This window comes from Rhinolophus sinicus, chromosome 2 (genome assembly GCF_057876585.1).
Source record: "Rhinolophus sinicus isolate RSI-liver-muscle chromosome 2, RSI-T2T, whole genome shotgun sequence".
In the NCBI taxonomy this organism is placed as follows: Eukaryota; Metazoa; Chordata; class Mammalia; order Chiroptera; family Rhinolophidae; genus Rhinolophus; species Rhinolophus sinicus.
Window position 1 is genome coordinate 185,582,363 of NC_142502.1, and position 13,464 is coordinate 185,595,826.

The 13,464-nt window shown below is 48.4% G+C and overlaps 1 protein-coding gene across 4 annotated transcripts in view; it reads right to left on the minus strand.

The window, feature by feature from the left end:
- Nucleotides 1-13,464, minus strand: part of ASAP2 (ArfGAP with SH3 domain, ankyrin repeat and PH domain 2) — a 147,625-nt gene that overhangs the window by 76,286 nt on the left and 57,875 nt on the right. For all 4 annotated transcript variants that reach the window (XM_074331669.2, XM_074331668.2, XM_074331667.2 and 1 more), the window contains exon 3: nucleotides 4,690-4,835. In XM_074331669.2, coding sequence (XP_074187770.2) covers nucleotides 4,690-4,835 — 146 coding nt within the window. The remainder of the gene's footprint in view (nucleotides 1-4,689; nucleotides 4,836-13,464) is intronic.

The window sequence follows — 13,464 nt, forward strand, 5'->3', positions numbered from 1 at the left end:
CTGGATTTCAGCACAGTTCATTAATCTATGCCCAAAACCATGGCACGTCTTCCTTCCCCAAAGACGAAATTATGATCAGCACTTAGTTTAATAAAAAAAGAAATGTAAGACATTAAAAAATGTGAGACATTTTCAATAAAGGAAGTTAGAGGACATTTATGTAAGTGCCAAGGGTGAGGACCTTTGGTAGCAAGACCTGCGTATTAAGCACTGAGAGACGCTTTATCACTACGGGGAATGAGCTCACACCTGACCCAAGTACCACGAGCAATGCAGCAGGGCAGGAACGCCCACGCCAGGCACTGCGCACAGCATAGGGACACAGCCACTGGTTACCACTCACCACCCAAGAGAACCTCACTAGCTCTTCACTCTGTGGCTACAGTGTCTTCTAACTCCGATCACTTGTGTTTTAAAAAAAAAACGCATGGCTTATATGCATGTTGGTTGGTGGAACTTTCAAGTTCTGAATCTTGAGGTGGATCTTTCAATGTGAGTGAAGTGTGATTCCCCGGCCAGGGCCGCTCCAGGATCTCACACTGGGCACCCATCTCTGGCCCCAGCACCCACTGGCCCACAGCACAGACTCTGTGGACACATTTTACTACCAGTCGTCTGCAACCAGAGACGGGACTAAGTATCTGTAACTGACCTTCCAGAAACATGTCCTTTACTGCCATCACTCATTAAAAAACCACTTCTCAGCACTGAAGTGGCCCTTGGAAAAATCTTTTCCAGGATTCGCATATCCGTGTGGTAGGAGGAAAAGAACCTAAGAAACTGGGCTGACTCTGTAACCTGTTTAATTTCACACATGGAACATTTCTGGAGTTGCCTTGTTTCCCCGCTTGCTCCTGCATCGCTGCAGAGAAAACTGACAGACTTCCCGCAGGTGAGAATCTCACCCCTTAGTAACAAAATCCCACTTCATATTGATTTGGCCTTTCTTTGGAGACGTTCCAACTGCTTTATGAACATTCTTTCAAGGCCACAAAGCAGAGAGGTGGTAATTATTAGTCTTTCTGAGCAAGAGGTAGAATTGAGAATCTTAGCCATACAGAACCGAAAGGTTTTTTAAATGCCTGGGGAAAGCAAGGCAAAATAAGAGATAGGAGACAGATGTGACCAAAAATAGGACTAAGAACGGTATACAAAATACCAAAAAAGGAGAATTTTCTTATCATCAGCTCACTCTCAGCACCAGCTTCTCAGAAGCGGCCACTTGGCGTTCGGTCAGCCGTACGGCCTCACCACCGGCACTGGCCTGGAAAATCAGGCCTGGTGAAAGCTAATTTTGGCACAAATAAGAGATTTTCTCTCTCTCTGATCTTTGCCAGGAAATAGGATCAACAATTCTAGCTCCATAAAGTAAAAGCTGAAACTAAAGTAATGCCTATGGACGTAAAGCGTTGATTGCCCGGTCATTAGTAAGTTAGCATACATCATAATGACACGGAAACGGTACCCGGGGCTGGGTTTTTAATTTACAAAATACCAGTCCCTCTATTCCTTTTTCCTTGATGCTGACCTTTCCTTGTTTTAAGATGAGGAACCGAGGCCATCGGCTGCCTTGTGGCCAGTGCAGCAGTAGGGCCCAGTTTGCATTTTTCTTTATGCTGCACTTTTCCAAGAGGCCTTTCCTTCTGGTCAGTCTTTCTTTCCCCAGGAGGTTTACATACCACAGTAGAAAGAGCACCAGTTTGGAGCTGTAAGACCTAGATTGGACTCCCCACGCTGTCCCTTGCTGGCTAAGGACCCAGCAAGACAAAGTGGTACAATACCGGCAGCGTTGTACAGCTGACAGAACTGCATGCACTAGCAGGAAGTGGAACACCCTCACTGCCTGGGGCCAGTCTGGTGGCCAGCGATGGCTCCCATGCTGCAGGGACCTCTGCAGTGCTGTGGCAAAGCCATGGGCTGGTGGGCTGTCATACAGTCCCGGCCCTGCCTGCTGTCAGATTTGCAGAAAATCCAGATAAGCAGGGGCTGCTCTTGATCCACTGGGCAGCTGCTCATGTTGGTCACTGAGTACAAGCTCGTTGAGTCAGAATTGCATCGTACAGAGCTGCAGGTGGGCCCTTCTACACCTGGAGGCACACGTCCAAAAGCTGGTGAGGACCCAGAGCCCTCCCGAGAGAGAGTAGTGCTACACCACCCAGAGCCTCAGTTATCCAATCTATACAGTGGGAATAACACCAATTCACCTTCTGGGATTGTTACAGGGATTAAATAAGCTAAGCTGTGTAAAAGCAATCTGCTGTATGCTAAATACAAGGCCAAGTACGGCATTATCACCTCCATTTTACAGCTGAGATGAAGATAAAGCGCTAGCTGCTTGGGGTGGGGAAGCCCCGGCCTCCTGCCTGCCCGTCTCCTATGCCGTCAGGGTCTGGGGCTGGCCCCTCTCTCAGCCTCCTGTTCTGTGCCCTGCTGGGGGTTCCTGTGCTTCCTCCTGCCTGGGTCCTGTTTCCTGCTTTGCACGGTCCCTGTCTTGGTTTCCCTCTTCATTTTGCCAAAGCACATCTTTTAGGAGCTGCAGAGAAACGGCTAGCGGGAACTAAAGTTCTCATGCCGGACAGTCTCTGTGATCCTTCTCTGGTGCTCAGCCGGCGGGTGTAACTCCAGGTTGGAATGATGTTCCCCAGGGTCTTAGTGGCGCGGCTCCAGGCCTTCAAATGTCATGTTACTGTTGAGAATCCCAGAGCCACTGTGATTCTTAACCCTCTCTGTGCTTCTGGGAAGCATTTAAGATCTTCTGCCACTTGACATGGAAGTGCTGGGCCTCTTCCCTTCCTGTGCTGGACGCGCCCAAGTGCTCCAGCCTGGACACGCGAATCCTTCCGTTTGAGAAACCGTCTGTGACCTGTCTGCATTCACGATGTCCTGCTTCTGTTTTTTCTCTTTCTGCAACACCTGTCACTTGGGTACTGGACCTTGAGGATTAAGCCTCGTCTCATTCTTTACCCATTTCCCACTTCTTTGTCTTTTGATCTACTTTCTGCGAGATTTCTTCTCCTCTAACCCTTCTCATGGGACTTTTAGTTTTATATCTTCTGACATTAATTGTCTGCCCCCCCCCCCCATTTTCTTTAACCATAAGCTGCATCTGACCCTTCTGGATACAATGTCTATTCCGATTTCTCTAAGGAATTAAAATTGTTTCTTTAGAGTTTTCTTTTGCTCTTTCATTGGCTCTGTTTCCTTTTTTTGTTTATTTTGGTCCCTTTCATTCTGGAGGCTGTTCATTCATATTTAAGAGTCAGACATTAGGCAGCTGGCTGGCAGTTCTGCGAGCGAGCGCGAGCGTGCACCGGGCTTACCCCCTGAAGGGCTGCGAGATCCTTTCTCACGGGGAGCCACGCCCCCCCCCCTCCCCCTGTCAGCATCTATACAGCTCTCCCCTGGAGCCACTGAGTTTCTCCAGTTAAAAGAAAAAAGCTCCAATCTGACTCAGTGGTGACCCCCAAACCAGCATGTCTGCCAGTCCAGGGAGCAGGGCTGAAAAGGGGCCAGGGCTCCACTGCTCAGTGTGCACGCCGTCAGCCTGTTTGGGGCAGAAACACACAGGCAATGAACTTGATAAAAGCCCCAAGGGATTTCAAATTAACCCGAGGGAAAAACATCACAGCAACGCGTTTTTATTCTTACCATTTCCAACTGGGATACTTTGTAAGTGAAGAGACCGACAGAGAGGCCCAGAGTCTGAAAGTCCTGGCTCTCCCCCTTCCTGTTATGAACTCACACATTTGTTCCCTTGTTTCTGCCCGTCTAGGCCAGACTTACAAACCGGCCACCATCACCATTTCAAGGATGAGGAGCTGTTTTGTTCACTTGTTAGGAGCTTGCTGACAAGAGACATAAAAAAGACACTGTTGTTTGCGACCTACATACAAAGCATTATTGAGTTCTTGACCTGGTCTGGTCGTCCATGACCTTTAGGAGAAGCTGGGGGAGAAAAACAGGAAGGAGATGCTGGGATGATCCCAGTGTCCATTCCCCTTGTGGGAGAAGCCACCGGCCGGGTCACAGACACCCTCTCAGGCGGCCACGTCTTCGGAATTCCGTTCCCACCACGAGGACAAGGGCAGCACGGAGCTGCCGAGCCTGAGAAAGACTCCATTCACCCACGTTCCCAAGCACCGACCACAGGCAAGAAGCACAGCTCCGAATTCCCACTCGCTCAGAAAGCAAGACTTTTTTCAGGCTCTGCATTTGGGAGAATAAAAGGCCTTTAAATATTTATGGTAATCTCTGCGCTTTGATTACAGGTTACCTTGCTGTGCAAGACGGGTCTGAAACATGTTTATTAAATATTGTAAGTTTCAATGCCGACTATAATTAGCAGAATCAGACTATTCTACTGTTTAGAAATTATTAAAAATTGAAGTCAGAGGCCCTTAAAAAGATAGATGCATGTATCTTTTTCCCCACAGCTGTGCACATTTAAAATGCCGAACTGAACTTAAAAAATCTTGTTAGAGTACACATTACAATTCTAAAATTTATTCCAAAGTGACCTAAGGTATATAGAAAACATCATTCCTTTCGGTGCCCCACAAGCTATGAAGTGCATCCCTGGTTCAGCAGACAAACCGTAAGTATCCTCTTTTGAGCTGCCTTTCCAACTCTGGGAACCGCAGGCCCCTCACACGCTGCCCACGGCGGCCTCAGGTGCAGGAGGACGCTTACCAGGTTTTTGAAAAGTGCCGTCAGCTCCTTGGTGAACACCGAGAACTTCAGGAACGCGCTCCCCAGGTCCGGGTCATCCCTGCACACGCAGTTGCCGCCGAACTTCTCCAGAGCTTGGGTGTACTGCTCCTCATTCTCCACATGAGCTGCAACAGCGACGTGAGACTGTTAATGCACGGCTTCTCTGTCCCCTTCCCCACCAGGTTCTCCTTAGTCGTCAATAACACAAACACGCTGGCAGGATAAAAATCTGAGAAAAGCCAAGTTGCACCGGGAGCACAAAAGAACTGTGCTATCGTGACAAGATCCCATTGTGCCAGCAACAGGTGCCCAAGCCTGACAGGCACGAGGGCGAGAGCCTCCACGAGCCCCCATCGACAGCCCACGGATGAGACTGCCCAGGCAACCCCAACGCCCTCCAGACCTCCTAGGAAGGACCCTCCTAGACCTCGTGACGGCAGGAGTCACCAGTCAAGTCGACACAGGAGGAGATTCCTGCTCTTGTCTAGTGTGAAACTCACGACTACTCCAGAGCCACACACCACAGCATCTCCTTTCAATACAGAAGAGCCTGGTTCTCGGAGCACAGACCAGGGCAGCAAAAGCCACTTATGTGTCCCTGTGCCTCTGCTCATGACTCATCCCCTGTCCGGACAGAGACCCTGCCTTCCCTGACTCCTGCGCATTCCACACACTCAGCCTTCCTCCAGGAAGCCTTCCAGGACTCCGCCCTATGCTAGTATCTGGCTGGGGCACCTTCCTGCCCTCGTACTCAGCAGGCTAAGTTGGAATTGTCTGGGAAACATGTTCCCAAATATGTTGGAAGTGTTTTAGAGGCGAGTGACTAGATTTTATTTGTCTTTGTGCCTGAAACAGAATACAACACACAGGTTCTTTGAACAAAAAAGCAAACCTTGGTCGTCTATCTGAAGGTATTTTACTATCATTAAGCCTCAAAGCAGCACCTTAACGAGCAAGGACCTAGATTCTGGGTCTCCGGCTCAGTGGTTCCCAACTCCTGCTGCACATCAAAATCATCCATGGATCTTTAGCAAGCTGTACAGGTCAGAGTCCCGCCTCAGACCTCGGATGCAGAAACGGAGGTGGGGCTAGGCGTCACAGGCAACCCTGGTGACGTAATGTGATTGACTATAACTCCCTCACTTCTGGGTCAGGCCTTTTTAAATGAATCCGGCCAGTCTATAGTACAACAACTTCTGTTTGCATGGACACCTGATGTCTATTTTTTCCATCATTTCAATTAGAAACATAACACAACCACTTTACAATCATGAGAGGGCAGGCAGACATGCAGTGTAAACTTGTATGTGAATGCTACCAAATTCCCCAGGGAAATAAAACTGTCAGCCAATGACAATGCCTGGACTGGGCCCAACAACGGGCAAAGGAGGGGACCGTCTGTGGAGGGCAATCCTTGCCCCGGAGTTAGCACCCTATGACCCATGAACGAAGTGCCTGCCCCTCACACCTTGCCCGACATTCAGTGGCATTTGGATGGCTCAGGGGGTTCCTAAGTGGATCTAACAAACACAAGAGAAAATTAATTTCACTGTTCAAGCCCCTTTCCTTTCCTTTTTGTTACTGTTGTTCCCATTCCAGACAAGGACCTGAGAGACATCTGCACTTCTGAGGCGACACTCAGCAAACGACTAAGACAGAAGCACTCAGATCCCGTGGGGCCGAGCAGGACGAGCACTCTGGTCTGGGTTCCAGTCCCACGCCTTCCAGGGAGCACACGGGACCTGGGTAAGTCATTCACTCGCGGGGGCTGTGTCTCCACCACATGAAGGCTAGAGCCTGTTGTGAGGTTCTCACAAGGTTAACGACAGAACAAGGAACAGGGTCAGGGTCACAGACGACCACACAGCCCTGACGAGCGCTAGCGGCCGCACCCGTATCATTTATATGCACACACGACACCTTTTTTCTATACTTCACAACAGCTTTATATGACGTGTATTACGTCTCATGATGTGGAAAGGAAGTTGGGGCTCAAAGAGACCCAATAACTTATGCTGGGAAACAGCCAGAAAGAGGCCAAGTCAGGTTCAAAACCAAGTCTGTCTGACCCCAAAGCCCATTTTTCTGCTCTGCTACACCGGGGTTTGTTTCATCACTGAAAATAACTCCCTTTGACCAAACCGAAAGCACCCAGCTTTACATTTTTAAAGTTCAGAGACTGATGAGATATGCCGTCTTTTTTTCTCTACTTACAATTCTAGAGCACGTGGTCACCAGTGCAATTCCTTTCAAACCACACGCTATTTTAACTGTGGCAAAATTGGTGGTCAAGGGCGGACGCTCAGTTGGTTGGAGCGTGAGCTCTGAGTAGCGGGGTTGCCAGTTCGATTCCCACATGGGCCAGTGAGCTGTGCCCTCTGCAACTACAGCGAGGACAGCGAGCTGCCACTGAGCTCCCGGGAGGCTGGATGGCTCAGTTGGTTGGAACGCGTGCTCTCAACCACAAGGTTGCTGGTTCAACTCCCACAAGGGATGGTGGGCTGCGCCCCTACAACTAAGACTGAACAATAGCAACTGGACTTGGAGCGGAGCTGTGCCCTCCACAACTAAGATCGAAAAGACAACAACTTGACTTGGAGCTGATGGGTCCTGGGAGAGACACACTGTTCCTCAATAAAGTCCTGTTCCCCTACCCCAGTAAAATCTTAAAAAAAAAAAAGAAAAATGGTGGTCAAGATGTGGGCAATTCCAGTGCGGTTTTAGAAGGGAGTGACAGCCACAAGCAGACATCTGGTGATGTCACTCCCCTGGGTGAAAGAAACAGGAATGCAGAGGCCAAAGTGGCCTTGGGAGCCGTGTGGTGCCCTCAAAACAGTGCCTGGACCGTCACAACTGCTCTACATGAGCACTCAAAGGGCAGGGGAGGGTTCGCTTTTCGTAAATGCCGATTCGTCGGCCTTTAATCCTTCTGCTGCACTGAACCTGGTAACGCCGTGAGGTGTCATGGTCATCCCTATTATCTTTTGAATAAAGCAGAGCCCAGAGGGGTTATATGATTTGCCCAAGATCACACAGTGGGTAAGAGGTGTGGCAGGGCCAAGTCCACCCTGCGCTCACGACAAAGGCTGCCTGCCAGCCCCTGGTCACCTGGGGGAGGAGGAACCTGCCTTCTATTCATGGACAGTCAACCAGCCTGGCATGGAGGAGAAACAGATGGCAAGGCTTCACTTTCCAGAACCAAGAAGTCTAAACGAACTTCCGATCGTCCCTCCTTCTGGGCTTCTCAACGGACCACCTGGTGTAGGCTTTGTTTAAAAACAAATGCTTTCCCTATAAATCTTTAAAATAGTGAGTTGATCCCAGGACCCCAATGGTGATCAGCGAGTTTTTTGGCTCATCAGTATCAGCATGATTCGTGTTTCTATTTACAGCATCTTCATCCACTGCAATCGTGATTTTCTAACGCTCAAGCTAGCCCAGCTCAGGTCAGCGGAAACCTCTTTATGATGATCTAGTTGGGGTTTTTAACACAAATTTCTGTTCTTGCAAACAAATGTGAAGCTTCCTCACAAACACCGTAGCCTGTCTCGGGGTTCCCTGTAACGCCCAGCACGGCGCCCACAGTAAGAGCAGCAGGGCCCCCATCAGTGCACAGTTGCTGACTGACTGCTCCCGACGGCCCCCCGTTTGCGACTTTCCTACTCGAGATCAGAAAGTAATTGAGTGCCTTTATTTTTCTTTAGCCAAAAACAAATTTAAAATAGGAACCTAAATTAAATAGCTTGGGAAGAAAGTTTCTGGAAAGAACCCAAACTGGGGCTATCAGCTTTTATTTACAGAATTGTGAAAGCTGTTCTTCTAAAAAGAGCTTACCCTCCCACCTCCCCCTTGTTCAAACATATCTATAACTCTGGTTCTTACTGATTCAGATCCAAGAATCTCTGATGCGGGTGGGACTTAAGAAAATGAGAATCTGAGTCCCCGAGACCATAGCTAAGACTATTTCTTCTCAATTCTAACCCAGCAGCCTTCCCAGGTCCCACACCTCAGGGCACAGAAGTCATGCTTTCCACCAGCCCATCCAAAGGGACAAAATGAGAGACTCTCGCAGAAAAACCCATCACGAAGCCAGCAAGCACATGCACACTCTGAGTGGAGACGTAACAGTTGGGTTTTGTGTGCTTTTTAGTTTACTCGATTCTGTTATTTTAAAAAATTGGGGTCGCCAGTTAGCTCAGTTGGTTAGAGCGTGGTGCTACTAACACCACGATTGCCGGTTCGATCCCCACATGGGCCACTGTGAGCTGCGCCCTCCTGAGAAAATACAAAACTAAAACAGTGGTATCAAGGAGAAGGCCCAGTGCGTGTAGGTCACGGAGTGATCGTCACACCAGGAAGGACGAGAGGTGGCGCCTTTACTCCTGCTCAAGACGCCACAGCACAGACGGGAGCAGGCCATCCACGAGCCAAGGGACAGGAGGGTTCACCTTTAACCACCGTAACTTCCACCTCAAACCCCTCACTCCGTACTTCCAGCCCTGCAACAGGGTGCGACAGCGTGCTGGGGGGACACACAGACGAGTGTCATCGATGTCTAGGGAAAGCTACATCAACCCATTGGTTGACGGCCTGCAAAGCGCCAGGCGATGTGCTGGGTGCCGAGGGCTCAGTTGCCAAGAAACAGCCACTTGAGCTGGGGCTCCAAGGTCAGGTTGGACTTTCCAACAGAGAAGCAGCAGGGACAGGAAGGTGTGAACCCCACGGGAACATGAAGTCCCATGTGTCAGAGGCCGGGAACGCTCTCTCAGTGGGAAAGCCCCTGCCCACGTTCAGCTCCCGATACTCCAAGCATCAAAGGGCAGCACAGAACTCGTGGCCCATGTTCCGGAGGGCCACCCATGCCCACGGCTGGGTCTTTTCAGTCCAAAAAGGACGTGCTCCAGCGTCCTCTCTGTTTAGGCAAGGAAACCGAAGCTCAGAGAGGGTACTGACTTGCTCCAGTGCACACAGCTCGTGTGCCGCAGAGCTGGCACATGAAGGCAGGTGTCCTGACGTCCAGCCCTCCGGCGGTCTCCCAACCACACCAGGAACTGTTTCTTCATTTGCTCATCACATCGGCACTACCTCAGCTCTAAGCTAGCACACACATTACAACCCTCCAGCCAAGTACACGCACTGGTAACCCAAACACCAAGTGCCACAACCAGGGAGAAAGAGGGTGGGTGGGTGGGTGTGTGGGCAGCCTGATGACCGCCCGCCTCAGTCTCCGGGCTCGCGCTGACTAGGACCCTGCAACCCCTGTTCCAGGCCAGACCACTGGCCACTTGGCGGTCAGGCTGAGGCAAACTCATCTGCTGACACTGCACATACCAACCATCCATGCAGACAGCTCCACCAAGGCTGCATTTAAGACGAGGCATTTGCTCTCTGCAGTGCCAGCTTCCCAAAGACCCTCCCTAGATGACATGGTGATTAATATTCCAAGGTGAGCCACAATTCTAATGTCAGGATAATCTGTGCGACTCAACGTGAAGGAGCCGGTTTCCCCTGGAGCTGTGGGCCCCACACATCACCCGGTTTTAGGTCTAACTCCTGGCACCCCAGCACATTTCTTAAAGTCAAAGATAATCGCCATTTCTTAGCAGGATCTCTCCCCTGTGAACTTCCCAGAGGAAAAAACCATTTTTAGAATTTTACTTCTAAAATCATCCCAGATAAAAATCTCTCAGTTTACAATTTGGTACTCTGTAGCAAAAGTCTTAAAAACATTTTTTGCCATCCAGTAATCCCACTTTTAGAAATCTATCCTAAAGAAAGTGATCAGAGATGTGTGTACAGAACAATTTGTGAAGAGTGAAAACTGAAAATGTACAAAGTTCCAACAATCCGGAAGTGGTTCAGTAATAGTGGATCTGTAGAATGGAGTATTATTTTAAATTATTACTAATTTTAAAATCATTATGTAGGAATACGGTCAGGTTAGAATGCCAAGCTAAAGAAAGACAGGTCACAAAATTGTGTATTTAGTCTCAATTTTCTAACATGATGATGCAAAGTATGACTCATGTTAACACTTGGGACTGTAAGTCACAAATCTGTGCATTCCTTCGGATCAGCTATCGTTCCATGATTAACAGGTTGATCACTGCTGACAGGATTCCACAAGTTACCCATCTAAATTCCAATCAGTATTCTTAACCAGCAGAGAAGCGATCACTAGAATCTCAGAGCCTTGAAATTAGAAGCTGTCTCAAGCTCTTAAGAGTCTAGGACTCCACCTCCCCCACCACTTCCTTAGAGACAGAGGGCCACCAACCCCCAACTGGAACCCTTCCAATGACCTGCTCACCAGCTAACTTCTCCCTCACATCTGAGTCAAAACCTGCTCTCCTGAAACCACCCTCTACAGAGGACCACATGGTATGTCTCACTTCCCCATCCCAGAGCACGCCGCCTTCAGAAATGCCTTCTCCCTCCCTCCCCAACTAAGAACGTCCTACCTATGTCCTTCCAGGGTCCTCCTCCAATGAGGTCTTCAGCTCTGAGATCTTGAGGTTGCTCTCACAGTTCAATAAGGGGACAACCACCTTCTGTTTCAGAAGCACTACATACTTCCCTAAGTCACCTGCGACTCACCCTTGAACACACCTGTCATGTACTGGCTCCTGCTGAGCTTGCGATCAACTCCCCCACCCACACACTGCGTTTCCTCAGTAGGACCGCTAGAGCTCGGCCAGATGACACCTAGACACCCACGGCAGCCCCGCCTGGTTTTACTGCACTGTGTGTCCCTGTGCGCCAGGCAGGGGGTGCCCTGGTCACCGTGGATACCAGAAAGCATCTGGTTTGCAGTCTCAGGTCCTCTACTTGCTGGGTCCACGCCCCTGGGGACATGACTTCTCTGTCTCAGGGGCCTCACCTACAAATGGAGTTACTGCGAGTACCTAACCACAGAGTTGTTGTGAGATTACATTTATGTCAAGTGTGTGTTGAACAAAGTAATCGGCCTGTAACAGGTCTTCATGAGTGTCAGACTATTATTAAAATTGGCATGTTTCCACTCTCAAGTTTATGATCACTATAGCTGTAGTTTCTTTATCTGCGTTAAATCTCCTATTCTTTTTTATCAGATATGGTATATATATATTTTGTATACTGACTTTTATTTCTGAAGATTTCATCACAAGCGTTTTTCTTCCTGTTGCTACATAACCATGATTCCCTCAAGTAGCTACATCCTAGTTTAGCTATAGGAGGCTTTCCGTCTTTCACTATGATCAGCAATGAAATAATACAACGACCACCTCTGTGCATCTTCCCACATAGATGTCTTTTTCTTGATGTGCACTTTCCAAAACCTCTGTGCGCCATTTTCAATGCCACAACAAAGCGCAGGATGCCAGTTTCACCATATTCTTGCCAAAAACTGAGGATTGTTATGTTTTAGTTATTTTCTCATGTAACAGGCAGAAAATCATGCCAGATGCAGTATCTTCTTAATGCACAATGAAACCTTATGTCCTAAATGATTGCATATATTTCTTTTGAACTGCTCTTTCCTAATTACAGTTGACCCCTGAGCAAGACAAAGGTTAGGGGTGCCAACCCCCACAAAGTCAAAATCCACGTGTAACTTTCGACTTACCTACACTACAGTCTCTTGATATCCGCAGGGAAGTGGTTCCAGGACCCCCAGCAGACAGCAAAATCTGCAGCTGCTCAAGTCTCTTCCATAAAATGGTGTAGAACAATTACCCAGCCAGCCCTCTGCATCCATGAATTCCCCACCGGGGATCAAAAATAGTTTTCAATTGGTGGATGGTTGAATCCACGGGTGCAAAACCTGGGGATACGGAGAGCCAACTGTATATTGAAAAAATCTGCGTATAAGTGGACCTGCCCAGATCAAACCTGTGTTGTTCAAGGGTCAACTGTATATGATACGTATAACAGAAGCAAGTCTCTGTATTAGTTTTAAGCTCTGTATTAATAACCACATTCTAATTAGCATTGCAAATAATGGAGAAACACAAAGTTGGATTCTCGTTTTCTTTTGTAGGTGGAAGATGGCAAGGGCTTGAGGGGAAATTAGCATTTCTTTCTTTGTATGTTTCATTTCAAGGATGCGTCAATTTCTCTAGGCCATTCAGATCAAGAGTAAAGAAGGGATATCCCACTCTCAGGAAGAATAGGTCCCTCACATCTTTAAGACGGAGTCATTCTAGAGAAGTGAAAATGAAAGTCCCTTGTTGCTTTCTTCTTGGTAAAGATGAGTGTTTCTACCCACTGATATGTCAAACACAGCTGGAAAATGTTAGCTTCAACTTCCCAGCAGGGGGAAAAAACACCTTTGGGCTGAGACAGAGCTCAGGAAATTTTAGGCTAATAGAGGCTTTAGAATAAATGTGAACTTCTTTTTTAAGAGGTCAGAGAACAGTCTATGATGAGTGGGAAAATTACTGTAGAAACAGTTTCTCTACAAATCACCATAGTAACTACTTTTGCAAAATTCTATACAAGTCATTCCAGAAAATACCTCTAGCTGGGTTATTTGTCATCTTTTTGAAAACTGGGAGCCAACACAATACACTTGCTGTTGTGTAAGAAAACTATTATTTTGTGTGTCTGGGGGACATGCTGATGCCCCTTTGGCCAGTCAGAGGGGAGTGGGTGTGTGTGGGTGTGGGTGTGGGGGTGTGTGGGTGTGGGTGTGTGTGGGTGTGGGTGTGTGAGTGGCTAAGGTAGCATTCATTCTCAAAGACCAGCAGCTTCAGCATCACCTGAGAACTTAGC